Below are 16,892 nucleotides of genomic sequence, written 5' to 3' on the forward strand. Positions count from 1 at the left end.
AATATCAAGTTTCAAATCAATTGAGTACAAAGACAGAAGGAACAAGGATTTGTAAAGTACAAGTCCAGGTTGCCAGGGAAAAGAAAAAGTAAAACAAATTACTCTAGCCCACAGGCTGTCCACCCCGACCAGGGTCCCGTAACACAAAGGTTAGCTATTAATCATACACTTGATTTTACGATTGATTGTCCATTGTAGTCAATGCAGTCAATCATAGAAAAATGTGTCAATGATCATTGCTAAGCTTTGTGTTACGGGGCCCCTGGACTTACTTGTAAGGTGACATTCAAGAATAAAAACACACACACAGAGTTTACAGACAATAATATTTCGGCTATGAATAACATTTTTAAGATTTTAAGTTGGAGAGCAAGAAAATATATATTTAAAAAAATGGGTCAACTTATGAGTAAAGGCGTGAAAATTGTTATTTTATGCTAAACTTGCAATCAGTTGAAATATTTCTGTTGCAGTTTTACAATTGATATCAATTTTAGCTGTTGCATATGAGTTTAAACTTTTGTTGTAACGAGCAGATCAGCAATCAATTGTAGGACTTTGAAGAGTTATGATTGATCGAATGAACCTCAAGTATATGGAAATCCATTAAAGTCAAGGTTTTTTTTTTAAGGCAATTTGCACGATGCCCTTTGAAGACAAAGAGAAGCACAGTGAATTCTCAAGAAAACTGAATGTATTGATTTACATCCTATCTAGAAAATATTTTGTACAAACATGTTTTTTTAGATGTTGAAGTTGCTGGCTTTCCATAGTTGTGTTTGATTGGATCAATCGCAACTCTTTGTAAGACGAGACCCTGGTTGATTTGGGGAGCGTCTTGGCACCATGTTTGAAAAATAGGTCTCCGATTCCCGAAAACCACCCCAGACAGGTAACATTTCCATCCGACAATCTAAATGAATGAATGCACACAGTTTTGATAAGATATCTCTTTCACAAAACATAGCAATCATTCACTTTATTCCAATGTTTATTTTTTGTTGTTGTTCCTTCAGAGGGCGTCCTGTGATCAACATTGAAGCTTCACTCACCCTGAGTATGACTGAGATAGACCCCAATAGCACTAACTGTGTATACTCCAACAGGGATTCCATATGGTAGGTGAAAATCTCTACTTCATACTTTTTCTTCACCTGGGGGGTGTTTCATGAAAGGTTTTGCCAGTGTGTTTAAATGAAAGATGTTATAAGCTACTGTAAATTCTTGCATCTGATCGGCTCAGAAGAAGTTATTCGTTGAAAATCACTGATGAAGCCTTTCGTGAAGTGCTCCCCTGTTGTAGCCTCTCAGTTCTGTATCAAAATTATGCTGTGCCATGCATATCTCAAACATTTGTGCTGTGTGCTGGTGAAAGCGAAAAGTATATTTTAACATATTTTTGATATGTGAATTTTCATTAATTCAACTCCTCCAAAAATGAGGTGAAACAACAAAATTGAGGAGGGTAAAGAAAGGAAAACACCGAAATATTTCATCAAATTCAGATGTAATGATATCTTCATATGCACCACGAACCGTCCTCTCTGCGCACTTCGATTCGAAAGTTAGTTTGGCAGAAAACGCATTTAAAGAAAAGCTTTTTAAAACCAGCAATAAGTGCACCTACAAGGAGAGCAAATTATTTACCAGTGTCTTCGTTCAAAAATTCAGGTTCCAAAGTTTCATCCTGTATCTCTATATTTTCTTGAAGTTAATTATTTACGCCACAGTGGGCATCGTAACAGAGAGGACGGTTCGTGGAATAGATACAGTGCGCTATCGCGCCTCGCGATTTCACCACGAACCGTCCGCTCTGTTACGATGCCCACTGTAGCGTAAATAATTCACTTCAAGAAAATACCGTCCTCTCTGTTACGATGCCCACTGTGGCATAAATAATTAACTTCAAGAAAATATAAAGATACGGGATGAAACTTTGGAACTAATGATAAAACAGTAACGTGTAATAAAAATCTTTAAAAGAGATGTATAATACTTGCTAGAAAATATGAAGATACGGGGTGGAACTTTGGAACCTGAACTATCAAATCAATCTTTAAATGCGTTTTCTGCCAAACTAACTTTCGCATCGAAGTGCGCAAAGAGGACGGTTCGTGGTGCGTGCAACGATATTTTGAAGCACCACTTAATTCCACAGAATGGTAACACGCACAACACAAACATTATACAAATGACTCATCTGGGTCCCGTAATACAAAGGTTAGCGATTAATCGTACGCTTGATTTCTACGACTGATTGTACATTGTAGCCAATGGAATCAGTCATAGAAAAAAGTTCTACGATCATTGCTAAGCTTCATGTTACGGGCCACTGACGAGGTCACACGCTCGCCGGTACTTGTGCATTGTACTATTTGAAACATCAATTTGGTTGAATTTGGAACAGAACAGTTCGTGATTGTATTAGAAAAAATTGCAAGAATGATGGTTTCACACAAATTGTGCTTGTACATTATTGGAGGAAAAACAAGTATTTGATTAGATGTGATAACTGGGTCTATGACAGCTCTTTCAATTTTTCAATTCAATTCGATTCATTTTATTCAATTATTTAAAAAATCAATATACAAACCAAAATATATACAAAATCATACATGAATGAACAGTATAGTTTAACTGATTAGGGTGCCCCTAAAAGCAAAAGCTTGATGAGTGGGAAACCAAAAACATATATATATAAACATACATAAAAGTGAAATGGTAACAATAATAAACACAAACAATACATAAGAAATAAGATGGTAAACCTACAGGGGAGGGGGGGTGCAGGAAAAGGGTGTGGAAATGAATTATGTGATTATTTGGCAAACTTAATTACAAGTGAATTTTTTAGTTTTGTTTTTTAAAAAATTAGTTGATTTAACTAATTTTAATTCTGGTGAGACTGTAGATAATTGCAACTGTCCTATTTTGCAATTGAGTGTACTTGTGAATATATTCATGAGTGTCTTGAATATAAGCTACTTTAACCCAGCAGATGGATTCAAAAGTACTTTTTTTTCTATCCATAAAGCTTTCAAGTAGAGCTGTGCATGTCCTACTATTGCCTTGCACCAGAATTCAATGATCCCATTAGTAAGTATTATACATCTCTTTTAAAGATTTTTATTTATACACCTTACTGTTTTATCATGTGAAATTGTATTTTCTAATCAGCCAAAGATTAACTGTTTTTTCAAATATTCCCAAGCATGGGGGGGGGGCTTGAATAATTTCATGGTTCTCCCTGTCGGTTTCTGCAGGGTTTCCCATCAGGGAAAATTATTTTACTTTTTTACAGTCAGGGAAAATCAGGGAATTTGATAAAAAATTACCTCAAATCAGGGGGTAATGCCTCAAGTGAGAGAAAAATCAGGGAATTTTGATCGGCCCAAAAGGCTGGTAGTCGGTCAGACTCTGTTATTTTTTTTTTTGCATATCAAAACAGCATCCATTGAATGACTGGTTATGGTGCTACTAATTAGTTTTACATTGTTATTTTTATACTGAAAATTCATGTAATTCACTGCATCAACTTAGATAGCATGCAAAACTGCAAATGGGTTTGAATAATCATCAGGGAATTTTTAGACTTAATCGCGGAAAAATCAGGGAATTTTGTATTCTTGAAAAGCTTGGAACCCTGTTCTGTGAAAAAAGTTATCTCACAATGGCGTGGTATGAATAATTATTTACAATTTATAAGTGAAAGGTTTTTATGATGTTGAAGTCGATTGTTTCCATGCTCATGTCTCTCGCAGCCATAAACTTCGACATTGAGGCGGAAGGACTCCGACGCAGTAAGGTTCTAAACTCTCGGGTGGTATTCGAGGACAGCGGAATTCATTCTCTGACCAAGCAGACACTCGTTATTACAAACGACGATGAGGCATGCACTCCAAACTACAATGTCGTTCTGAAGGTGAGAAGAATATTCAATCATTGAACAATGCACTCGCAATCAGAATACTGTGGTTTAGTTATCCACATTAAAGGTCAAGTCCATCCCATAAAAATGTTGATTTGAATAAATAGAGAAAAATCAAGCCAGTATAACGCTGAGAATTTCTTCAAAATTGGATGTAAAATGAGAAAGTTATGGCATTTTAAAGTTTCTCTTATTTTTCACAAAACAATGATATGCAGAACTCAGTGTCATGCGAATGAGTCAGTCGATGATGTCCATCACTCACTGTTTCTTTTGTTTTTTATTGTTTGCATTATACAATATACCGGCATTATTTTTTACTGATTTGACAATAAGGACCAAGTTGACTGAACCATATAGTATTAAACAATGCTAATTCCACATGTTCTGGGAGGAATAATCGTTGTTTCACTTGAAATGAGGAGAATATTTTAATATTTCATATAATAAAAACAAAAAAAATAGTGAGTGGATGACGTCATCAATCTCATTTGCATACCGACCAGGATGTGCATATGTTTTGTGAAATTAAGCGAGACTTAAAAATCTTATAACCTTCTTATTTTACATCCAATTTTGATTCTATTGAATTCTTAACCCTAAGGTTAAGTGTTTTTAAAGTCTATGGACCTAACAAGTTAGTTTATGAAATTTGGACATAAGGGTAATCACATATTTTATAACTGAACATCCTTCCCAAGTTTCAGGTCACATGACCAAGGTCAAAGGTCATTTAGGGTCAATGAACTTTAGCCAGGTGGGGGTATTTGTTGAATTGCCATCGTCACCTGAAAGTATATAGATCTTGTTCGTGACACTTGGACATAAGAGTAATCAATTTTCAGTGGACATCTTGCACGAGTTTCAGGTCAAACGACTAAGGTCAAAGGTCATCTCATGTCAATAAACTTTGGCCATATTGGGGGTATTTGTTGATTTGCCAAATTTGCAAAAACATTAGGGTAATCAAGTATCACTGATTGTGTTTCACAAGTCTTAGGCCACATATATGAATGGTGTTTTTTGTGAATAATTATTCCATAGTCGTTTTTCAAAGTCAGCACGGCTGCTATATTAAATTGTGTCATGCAGGCAAGACTGCCAGAGGCACTCCACTTGTTTAACCTTACTGGACACTTCCCGCATTGGGTAAAATACTGCCCAAAATTGGTTGGACACATAATTACCCTCATGGTGGTAAACATTTTTACCCAATATTTTTTTTACAGTGTAGTTGTAAATCAGTGGCACGTTGTTGCGTGAAATGTAAATGCAGTGAAATTCACTTTAAGTTTGTTTTTATTACCCACAGCCCGGCTACACCGACATCTTCCGCCCAATCCCAATCAACCTGACATACTACATTCCTGAAGAAGAAGCCAACATGCCGCAGCCCGGTGAGCCCCTCCCCAGCATGACCCCCTTTCCTATTCTTCAGGAAAACACCCAAACAGTACTGATAGAGGAGGTAAGTTAAAGGGAATCTAATATGATAAAAGTTAAAATGTTGAATACAGGGCCCCGTATTACAAAGAATTACAATCGATCCAATCAATTGTAACTATGGAAATCCATCAGTGTCATGGTTTTTTTCTACTGGAAATTTGCAAAATGTCCTTTGTAAACCAAGGAAAACACACCAAATTGTCAAGAAATCAATGACTTTATGAATATACATTCATATCTAGAACAATCATTTGAACAAACATGCATTTTACATGTTGACTTTGCTGGCTTTCCATAGTTGCAATTGATCGGATCATTCGCAACTCTTTGTAAGACGGGCCCCTGAATTCTATAATCCCCATGTATTTTGTACAAGGTCCATCTGTTTCTAATAGGGTATGGATTAACCTGTTGCCTAGTGAGTAGTAGTCCCCACTGAATGAAAAAGATATACAGGGCTTAAATCAATTCAAGGCCATGCCCTTTAGATTGGCCTCTATGCTCATCTCATTTGCCTTAAATATTTTTGTACCCCTTATTTGTTATGTAGACACGTACCCTGTAGGAAAGTGGCCTTGCGGTAAAAACCTCTCAATACTGATACTGTCATGCAACTAGTATGCCTCAGGATTAGAGTTACTTTCTGTACATTTATGTCACTGCTTTTTGTCCTATCAGAGTCCCTTTGCATCAGACATAAAACTGTGCAAGGATTCTGTGAAAGGCACATACACTGTGAGCAAAGTCACTGCGCATGTATGTATATTTTAGGTACAACCTCACATTTTCATACCACCTTTACAGCTCTTGGTGTTGTAATGTGTCTTTTATGACGACTGTGGAAGCCATATCTAAAGTGAAACCCTATCATCATCTAAAATGCAGGTCATTTTTTGGTTTCCCTTCCTTGACCTTTGCAAGTAATTCTGTTGCATTTTTTTGTTCAATCCAGGTTCATTTCAGCAAAGAGTGTGCAAAGGATGATGGGAAGTGTATCACTGATCTCGATGTCAGTGCTTCAATAGATGTTACAGGGTGAGTCTTTGAACTCTAAGTGGTACTGTCACACCAACGAACCAATGTCGAGCCATTGTCGGTAATGCAATAGCTTTTGTTAGTCTGGGGTTTGTTTTGCCTGTGTGATTGTGACATATTCACTCTCATTTGATTCTACTACAAATAATGATTATAATAGTAATAATGATAATAATCAAATTATTCATAATGACGGTGATGATGATGATGATGGTGATGATAAAAATAATGCTAATAATGATGAATATATTAACATCAACAATGATATTCATGTTTTATAGTGCTTGATACATCACAAAGACTTTTCTAAAGATTTTAAAAATTTAGTTGTATTCATGTATGGTATTTACTGTAAAGAAAAGCCCTATTCTAATGGGATGGTACAATATGTAAGTCGGACAATACGATTACCCAGGTAAATTTGGTTGACTGAATAGTGCAAAATTGTCATCTGGTACCTCTTGTATTATATGTACATGTATTATATTTGTACCTTAGAGAGGGCTTGAGACTGTCAGTCCTCATTTACCCTTTTCAATGGCATTATTAAAAATTTGAATAGGATGTGAGCTACTTATTGAACAATTCAAGGTTTTTACTGCGTTAGAATTTCAGACAAATTATTGTCTTCTCTACCATAGTGGACTTTCTCATGCCAAGTCATTGTTCATGCTATGCCCTACTGTCTGTTTAGTCGTGACTTTGGACTGTACTGTTCAGAAAATTTGTATATAAATATATAATGAATAAGTGATCGATAATGATATGAATAAGGGTGGAAGACGAATCATAGTCACCTTTCAATATTCTCACCTTGATACTTTGACCCTTGACCCCTCTCCCAGTACTCCACCAGTACTAAGAGTTGGCCAGCAGCTGGAGATCTCCATGAGCGTGAACATCGCCAACCGGGAAGAGGATGCCTACGATGCACGGCTTGTCATCACCTACCCATCCTACCTTGGATTTATATCCCTCTCATCCGATTCACCGGTATGATCATGCATTCTCAAACTTGGGCCCTCTCTAACAAATAGTTTCTATAGATCCAATCAACCACAAATATGGAAAGCCAGCAACGTCAATGTCTAAAAAGCATGTTTGCTTAGAATAATTTCTAGATATGATGTACATTCATATATTCATAATTTTCTTGAAAGTTCAGTGTGCCTCTCTTTGTTTACAACGGACATCGTGCAAACTCTCTGAAGAAAAAATTATGACGTTGATGGATTTCCATACACTTGAGATTGATCGGACTAATCCTAACTCTTTGTAAGAAGAAACCTTGGGCAGCATTTCACCAAGAGTTGTCAGTGGTTTCACTTTTGGATGTTGTAAACTACTGAAATCCTTGCATCTGATTGGCTGAGTGCTAATAAGCTGGTGCAAATCACTATGAAACCTTTTCATGAAAGAAGGTTCATTTCAATCTTTGCGAAAGTAATTTCCTCCTACCGGGTACCTAGTTACTACACCTGGGTCGAGAGTGGCAAATGTACATAAACAACTTGCCAAAGGACGCAAGTGCTGTGGTGGGACTCGAACCCTTGTCCTTGCATTACTTCTTGTTTGTTTTGAGTTATAAACTCATTCATTTGGTCATTCAACTTTACAAATGCTTTCTTTAAGCACCAACCTCTTGTTATTTGATTGCAGGCAATCACAGCAGCTTGCAACGCAGAGCCATTTGAAGAAGGAGCTAATGAAACCAGTATCATCTGTGAGCTTGGAAATCCGTATTCAGCTGGTACAATGGTAGGTGTTAGAATTGTTGATAGAGGGATGAATCAATGGTTGGACGGACGGACAGAGAGAAAGAGGGAGGGAGGGATAGATGAGTGGGTGGGTGGGTGGGTAAGTGAGTGAGGGAGAGGGGAGAGGGAGGGGGGGGGGGTGGAGGGCAGGGAGGGGGGAGGGAAGGGATGTGAGAGGGAGGGAGGATCAGTCAAGTTTTTGAGTCCTTAATCGCAAAACAATTTTTGGTCCCCAAATCAATCTTTATTGCTTATCAATCTTTACTCCTACAATCAATGAATTATTAATCTCAAATCAATTTTAGGTTCCAAAACCAAGCAGTCATTTATTACGAAGTCTATGTCAGTCAATCATTAATTGCAAAATAACTAGAGGTCCCAATATCAATCTGCAATTGACAGTGTGATTTATATGCTTTAGGCCTAAAGTCAAAATTTATCTATGAATTACATATTCACAGTTTCAAATTGCGATTGATCACAAATTGGTTCCTTGCAACACTCCCTATTGATTCTTTGTATAACTGTTTCCTGTAATATGTTTGTAAATGAATCTTGTGTGCATTAGCCATGGTTTATGTGAATGGTGACAATATTATTTATTATTATTGTTGTTGTTTCCTAGGACTCATTTGTTGTTCTTTATGATGCTTCTACTGTACCTCCTGATGCTGAGGAATTCAACATCACCCTTGTAGCATCCTCGTAAGTTACTTTGATGAAAAGCCAACATTTAAGATTCTAAGCTTAAAATGGTCTATGTAGTGTCAAAAGTATCCAAAGTATCCATGCACAACTTTATTCATTTATTTATTTCCGTTTTATTTCAGCAGGGTAGCCCTTAAAGTCAAAATGTCAGTTACAAAACTGCTCTACCAAAGGGCCCTACACAATAAAAAACAAATACATATGAATAACAATTTACACAAAAAAAAACTTAAAACTGATCTTCATTGTAGAAGAACTTAAGAGATTCAAAATCTGCAATGTCTGCCCCCCCTGAAAAAAATAAAATAGAAAGAATAAAATAGGTAAATGATATAAATTAAAACAATTAAACAAGAAAATTAGAAAAGGAAAAGATGGTTGTAAAAATGATTGTGAATCTTTTTTGGTGAACTTCACATCTCAATAATTGCTAAGGTAAGACAATTGTCCATATGTCTATTCTTAAAATCTTGACCGATATATATAGTTTTTTTTTTTTACAGAGAACCATGACATATTATTGATAATAGATTCTAGTCTTGGCTGTCACAGTCATGATCTGTTTATGTATACAATATCATGCTAGTAGTTTTTGCCGTTTTTATTCCCTAATACTGTTCACATTATTTATAGAAGTAGCAGTAGTGGTAGTAGTGGTGGTGGTGGTGGTGGTGGTGGTGGTAGTAGTAGTAGTTGTAGTGGTAGTGGTGGTGGTGGTGGTGGTGGTGGTAGTAGTAGTAGTATTAGTAGTAGTAGTGGTAGTAGTAGTAGTAGTATTAGTAGTAATAGTGGTAGTAGTAGTAATGGTAGTAGTAATAGTGGTAGTAGTAGTAGTGGTCATAGTAGTTAATAGTGGTAGTAGTGGTAGTGGTAGTAGAGGTGGTAGTGGTAGTAGTGGTGTTGGTGGTGGTGGTGGTGGTAGTGATAGTGGTGGTAGTGGTAGTAGGATGAGGAGTATCATCATCAGTACTAGAAATGTTGCTGTCATGGTATTCATTATTTATCTTCAATTATTCCATTCAGAATGGTTGATGATACTGCTGAGGATTCAAATCCTGATAACAACATTAAACGCTTCACCATTGAAGTCGAGAGTATCACCGACATCCTCATCAGTGGGTGAGTTTCATACTGCAAATCTTTCTTTTGATTCAGCTTTATCAGTTACAGACCAGGGTCCCGTCTTACACAGAGTTACGATTGATCTGATCAACCTCAACTCTATGGAAAGCCATCAATGTCATAATTTTTTTCTGAAGGAAATTTGCACATTGTCCTTTTTAAACAAGCAGAAGCACACTGAATTTTCAAGAAAATTATGAACGTATGAATATATAATATGTCTAAGAAATATTTTGAACAAACATGTATGTTGCTGGCTTTCCATAGTTGTCATTGATTGCATCAACGCAACTCTTTGTAAGACGGGGTCTTTTATTCAATCAAATAAGATATAATGAGATGTCCTCTTGTGTATGCATAGTATTAAAGAAAAAAAAATGGTCAATATGCCTTAGCTTACAGACAATCATCTCATCGGGCTTAGAACACAATTATGACATTATTCCTGGCATCCAACAAATATAGTGTTCTAATAACTTTATTTATGTACAGTGTATTTGTATTTGTATTTCATTCTTGTTTTGATTCTTGATTACAGTAAAGGACCAGAGCAACTTTACATCAGCGGTCAGGTGATCGGAGAAAGTGCAATGACCTACTTTGAAGACATCGGATTGGCTGTCAATCAGGAATGGACGGTAAATGGTTTTAAAATATTATTCATTAAAAAAATTACTGTTTTTTTTTTTTTCATTCATGACACCAGTAGTAGGTATATTTTGTTCTGAAATTTTTATCTAAAAGGAATATGAAAAAGTTCAGATTTTTTTAATGATACCTATGAAAATGATTTATAAAAAGATGTCTTGCTAGTTATAATAATAATAATGGTATATTTACCCAAGTTAGCCACTTCAATTCCGAAAAATGTTCTCCCAGAGGGCCCGGCTATTATTACTCCGGCTAAGCTAGGCTACCTATTCAGGTACACAGCTATTTGAGGAATAACTTCCTGCCGGTACCCATTTACCTCACCCGGGTCGAGTGCAGCTCACTGGATGATTTCCTTGCTGAAGGAAACTATGCTATGGCTGGGATTTGAACCCACAACCATCTGTTTCAAAGTCTGGAGACTAATTCACTGGGCCACGACGCTCCATAGTTATTGTTGAATAAAGACAAACATACATTATTAGAAATGTTTGGGCAACTATGGGGATTCTTTTCATAATCATAGTGAAACGCGTACATTAAAGGCCTCCCAAGGGAAATATAAAATAAGTCTTTATGAGCAGGTGAATTTTATGCACAGGTTCCTCTAAAATATGTTTCAAAAGGAAATACTATTCAAGGGATACCAAGCTTGTGATCTTTATAGACATGTGATCATTCTATACAGGTGGTCACTAGATCAGGGGGTGTTTCACAAAGATTTAAGTATGACTTAGGTCGCACTTAAATGTTGACGCGTACATGATATGTAACGCGCAATCTTATTGATCAATACGCAGTAGTGCGTGTCCTCTTGGCATGATCTGACCAATGCTGTCATGCCTTTTATACTGCGCGCAACTAGACATTTAAGTGCGACTCTAAGTCATACTTAAATCTTTGTGAAACACCCCCCTAGTCTTTGTATATTCAATGAAGTTATGCCTTATCATCTTTTCAGATATTCAACGAAGGCCCTGGAGCCGTTAACACTGCCAGAGTGACGATAGACTTCCCCTATGAGGTAGCCAATGGGAAGTGGCTACTCTACCTGACTGAGATGCCATTTGTTAAAGATAACAAGGGATCCTGCAACGTCACACCCGCAGTCTATGTCAATGAACTGGGACTGAGAGTAAGGCTCAGAAAGTTTTTTTTTGGTGGGGGCCTTGAAGGCGACAATTTTATAAAAATTAAGTTTGCGTAAATTCAGGAGCAAGCACGGAAAATTATAACTGAGACGCCATTTATCGAAGATAACAAGGGAATCCTGTTTTGTTTGCTGACAGTGCGCATGGACTGGGATTGAAGTTAATGATGGAAGAGTCGGCGGGGGAGGGGGCTTAAAGGACAAGTCCACCCCAACAAAAAGTTGATTTTAAAAAAGGAGAAAAATCCAACAAGCAAAACGCTGAAAATTTCATCAAAATCGGATGTAAAATAAGAAAGTTATGACATTTTTAAGTTTCGCTTAATTTCACAAAACAGTTATATGCACATCCTGGTCGGTATGCAAATTGGCAGACTGATGACGTCACCCACTCACCATTTCTTTTGTATTTTATTATATGAAATGTTCTAATTTTCTCCTCCTTGTCAAGTGAAACAAAGTTTTATTTCTCACTGAACATGTGGAATTACCATTATTTTAACAGTTTATGGTTAAGTTAAGTTGGTCCTTATTGTCAAATCTGTAAAAATTGAAATATTGTATTATTCAAACAATAAAAAACAAAAGAAATAGTGAGTGATGGACATCATCGACTTTCTCATTTGCATATCGCTGAGTTGTGCATTGAACTGTTTTGTGAAAAATAAGCGAAACTTAAAAAGGTCATAACTTTCTTATTTTACATCCGATTTAGATGAAATTAGCAGCGTTGTGTTGGTTTGATTTTTCTGTATCGATTCAAATCAATATTTTATGGGGTAGACTTGTCCTTTAAAAAGGGCATTTTTACTATACTACACATGCATGGTGATTAAATTTTCAGGAAAATACTCGGGGGCAATTAAGTCATTCAACTCTACAAATGCTTCCTTTAAGCACCAACCTGTTGTTATTTCATTGCAGGAAATCGGAATAAAAACTTGTATTTCAACAAACACTTCATAACTCATGACAATGATATATCAAACAGCCAAAGATAGAAATATTAGTTTTGTAAGGAGTCGTCATTATCATTATAATCGTTGATAATGATTATCATCATCATCCTCATCATCATCCTCATCATCATCTCATCATCATCATCCTCGTCATCATCCTCGTCATCATCATCATCACCATCATCATCATCATAATATTTTTGCTTTTTATTAACAGCCCAAGAATGGAGGCGTTGCTTACACTCCAGTAGGGCCAGATTCAGGAGCAGCAGAAGTACCGCAGTCAAGGAAGAGAAGACAAGCCGAAGCTGAAGCCGTCAGTTCAGGTGGAGAAACAACAACGGCAAGGAAGGACATTACACTGGTGAGTAATAATAATGATGAAGTTAAAACTATTGGGCCCCATTGCATAAAAGTTATTATACCCTACATAGATTGAATCCTGTATAGTGATTGGTTCAAGTAGCATCATGTGACCGAATATATTTCAACTATGATGTTGCGTGACGTCAGACCTTGATATATTTTTGGATATATCGAGGTCTGGCGTCATTATTTCACAAAACTGGATATCTAGCTAAACTCTCGGGCGTACCGGCCAGCGCGCTCTCTCTCCCGGGCAAGTCCAGCGATGCGTCGGCGCAGGCACTAATCTGCGTTCTGCTGAGCGCGATGGCTTGGAGAAAAGTAGGTAATTCAACTCAAGTAACTGGACTTTGCAAGCTCAGCACATAGATTTTGGTTACAAATTATTAAAAGTAGGATATAAAACAAATTATCAGGCGTTCATTCGAAAGCATAGTGCGAATTATTAATTCTCGGTTGGACTGGCAAAACTACTATATTTAAATAGTACTTGCCAGACCAACCTTGGATAAATAATTCCACTATACTTTCTTAAAGCCTGATATATTTGTTTATTGTACAACGCCTACTTAGCTTGTTGTACGCGAGCAAATGAGAGGTTGAATGTCAAACATTCGTACCGTTGTACAAAAAACATACCATCCAAAATGTACCTTTGCACGGCTTTAGGAGGTGATGTCACAATACGAGTTAATTCATTGCGCTCAATAAAATGAAGGTGCAATACGCGTATAAGCCTGCTGGCTAAATGCGCAATGCTGCCCTAGGTCATGTGCGCTTATGGGATTTTGCTTTTCGCTTTCAGTATTTTTGCTCCCTTTTCATAGATTACTACAGGGAAAAACTTGTTTTTTTTCTTCATATTTTCGCTAAATTCCGAGGCGTTGTACAACACAAATAGCGAATATTCTTATTCGTGCAATGGTGCGAGATTTCGCATTCATTGAAAGAAAGAGAAGCTCTATTCAACTCGGCTAATACCTCATTGAATAGAGCATCTTTCTGTCACCTCATGCGACATCTCGCACCATTGCACTCATGCCTATTTGCTATTTGTATACTATCATAGTAACTTTGCTCTCCAATGTTAACTACCATGGTGACAGTGCCAATCAGCCAATCAGAATCCAGGATTTCAGAGAAGTTAACATAGAATGGCAAAGATACTATAATCAGGGTTCTGACAGTCATGGAAAATCCTGGAAAAGTGTGTGGTCATGGAAAGTCGGGGAAAAATCAGGGACTTTGGAAAATTTGTGAAAAGTCATGGAATTGCATTTACCTCTTGGCTATGGTAGCTTTCCAGTGTGTCGTCTCTCGCAACTCTCATACTCTGCTATTATAATTGGTGTTCATGATTTCCACTTTTCCCGGTTGTGACATCCCAAATTCTACATAACTCCTGGGACGTCACAGGAAGCCATTGAAAAGCAGCAATTTAGTCATGGAAGTCATGGAATTCTGTTTTCAAATATCTGTGGAACCCTGAATAATAATAACTTTTTATGAAATGGGGCCACATCCCATTCATTACGAATTGATCTTGTTTGATTGTTTGTCGAGTAATTTTTTATGTAGAGCTCTAAAAAAAAATTAATCATGAGAAAGAGTAAAATAATTCTTCAAATACTAAAATGAATTGTTTGATAATGATGAAAAACTTCATTAATTTTTTTTTTAAAGCAGTCATTAATTTGGCAGCTTGATGGAAAACATAGAAAGTCATTCTTTTCCTTTTTTGATGGAGTCATCTCCCCCCTATCCAACTCACCATACAAATTTTGCCCTTAATGTGTTGGGACAATCAACATGTATATAATATTTCACTGCCATTTACAGGAATGGTGAAAATTGTACATACTACTCATGAATATGTGCACATATGCAATTGTGCACAGATCTAGACTTTGCATATTATCTTATGATATTGTATATTTTATAATTTTATAATATTGTATATTTGTACATTTGTACAATCGAATGAATTTCTACATTTACTGTTATTACTTTGCCTTTTCTCAATTGCTTAATAGAAATTATTTCTTCAACTTGCTATAGGGCATCCACGCTCTACAAGCAATGCTTTTTAGTGGATCCCCTCATTTCCATACACACTTAGTACTATTTTATACAACCTTTTATTATATAATTATGCTAAGGTCAAATTGATCTTGTACTCGTACTTTGATTTGTATCTGTATTTGATGTATATTGTTCATGGAAATGAAATAAACTTCTTGAATCTTGAATCTAGTAAATATTATGTGATCATTTGTACTTGAGTGTGACTTCTAGTCAAACTTATCTCTTTGTGAAACACACCCCTGTTATTTTATTCTATAGGACTGTACACAAGGCAATGCCCAGTGCTTGACCATCTACTGTGATCTTGACCCTCTGACCAAAGAACCCGATATGAACCAGGTGGTCATCATCGTCCGCTCAAGAATCTGGAACAGTACTTTCCTAGAGGTGAGCTTTTAAAGGGAATTCCATCCTTTGTTTTTGTACGATATTCAGTTCGTGTTTAAGATGGGCTGCTGAAACCTTGTATCTCAAAATTTAAACATTTTGAGTGCAGCTCAAAAAAGTTGTATTTTAGAAATGTAGTAATGATGGCAACCTGTTGTTGTCTGAAAACAGTCTTTAAATTCATGTTGAGATCTCTTTCTAGGCAAAAGAAATGTTGTTGTTTTTGGGGCATAACTCTAAAATCAAGCTCGGCTTTTTTCTCACCTGCCCCTATTTTTTGTTAATTTTGCGATAAAAAGAGATTTTAACAGCCTTGTGACAATATGCATATTCCAGAAGTGTAGCCACATTGAGTTAAAATCCTGGCTGAAAATTAATTTGGATTAGTAATGGGGATAGGGTGAAACAACTTGGAAAAGTTCCATCAAAATAAGTTTGAAATAAGAGGGTATCAAAAGAAATTAAAGTCTCAATTTTTCTTTCTATGTGATGCTCAAATCGGCCATGTTGCTTCAAAAGGCCTCCCCTTTTCATACAAATTAGACGGCTGTGAAGCATTGTGGTTTCCTTTCAGCATTTTGCAGTGATTATTGTGATGTTAATAGTGTTATCATTTAGTTTGAATCGGACCTCTTCTGTTCCAGTATAAAGATTCAAATGAGCCTTGATTATGGAAAGCCTGCATGCATACAACATTAACGAATTACAGATAGAATGAAATGTACAGAAATAGTCATCAGACTTTCCGAAAAATTCTTGATAATATCATTGGAAGTTCAGGCACAACAACCTTTTCTCTATTTCACAATTTTATTTGAAGGATTACAGCAATGCTCGGGTGAAGATCATTACCGAGGGTTACATAGAGATTGAGAGCGCCCCCTATATTACACAGAAGAGAGAGGACAATGACAGATTTAAGGTAAGTGATTTCTTTTTTTCAGGAGAATTTGAGGAGAATGTTATTCATGTTATCCTGCACTGATTGAGTAATATGTAATAAATAGTGGACCACAGCATCCAGCCTTCAATTTTATATATGATAGTGTCAAAATAGATCCTAATTGCAAAGGTTGCAAATTGCAGCTATCTATTTTAACTCTATCTAGCAAGCGCAGCCACATCACCCCTATATTGAAAACTCTCACTGGTTGCCCCTGAAGGAACGCTTAGTCTTTAAAATCCTTCTTTTGATTTTTCCTATAGTCAATGGAACTTCCCCCATTTACAGTAAATCTTTGAGACATAATTACCAACCCTCAAAAAATTTACGATCCTTATCCTTACAAATTCCAGGT

At 36.5% G+C, this 16,892-nt stretch overlaps 1 protein-coding gene across 2 annotated transcripts in view; it reads left to right on the forward strand.

Annotated features, from left to right (window-relative positions):
* Positions 1-16,892, forward strand: part of LOC121426346 (integrin alpha-6-like) — a 58,740-nt gene that overhangs the window by 32,143 nt on the left and 9,705 nt on the right. For both annotated transcript variants that reach the window (XM_041622617.1, XM_041622619.1), the window contains exons 11-24: positions 1,017-1,118; positions 3,035-3,096; positions 3,762-3,922; positions 5,241-5,396; positions 6,327-6,409; positions 7,255-7,402; positions 8,069-8,167; positions 8,792-8,871; positions 9,898-9,993; positions 10,535-10,634; positions 11,609-11,782; positions 12,974-13,120; positions 15,466-15,594; positions 16,415-16,516. In XM_041622617.1, coding sequence (XP_041478551.1) covers positions 1,017-1,118; positions 3,035-3,096; positions 3,762-3,922; positions 5,241-5,396; positions 6,327-6,409; positions 7,255-7,402; positions 8,069-8,167; positions 8,792-8,871; positions 9,898-9,993; positions 10,535-10,634; positions 11,609-11,782; positions 12,974-13,120; positions 15,466-15,594; positions 16,415-16,516 — 1,639 coding nt within the window. The remainder of the gene's footprint in view (positions 1-1,016; positions 1,119-3,034; positions 3,097-3,761; positions 3,923-5,240; positions 5,397-6,326; positions 6,410-7,254; positions 7,403-8,068; positions 8,168-8,791; positions 8,872-9,897; positions 9,994-10,534; positions 10,635-11,608; positions 11,783-12,973; positions 13,121-15,465; positions 15,595-16,414; positions 16,517-16,892) is intronic.

Source organism: Lytechinus variegatus, chromosome 13 (genome assembly GCF_018143015.1).
Source record: "Lytechinus variegatus isolate NC3 chromosome 13, Lvar_3.0, whole genome shotgun sequence".
Classification (NCBI taxonomy): Eukaryota; Metazoa; Echinodermata; class Echinoidea; order Temnopleuroida; family Toxopneustidae; genus Lytechinus; species Lytechinus variegatus.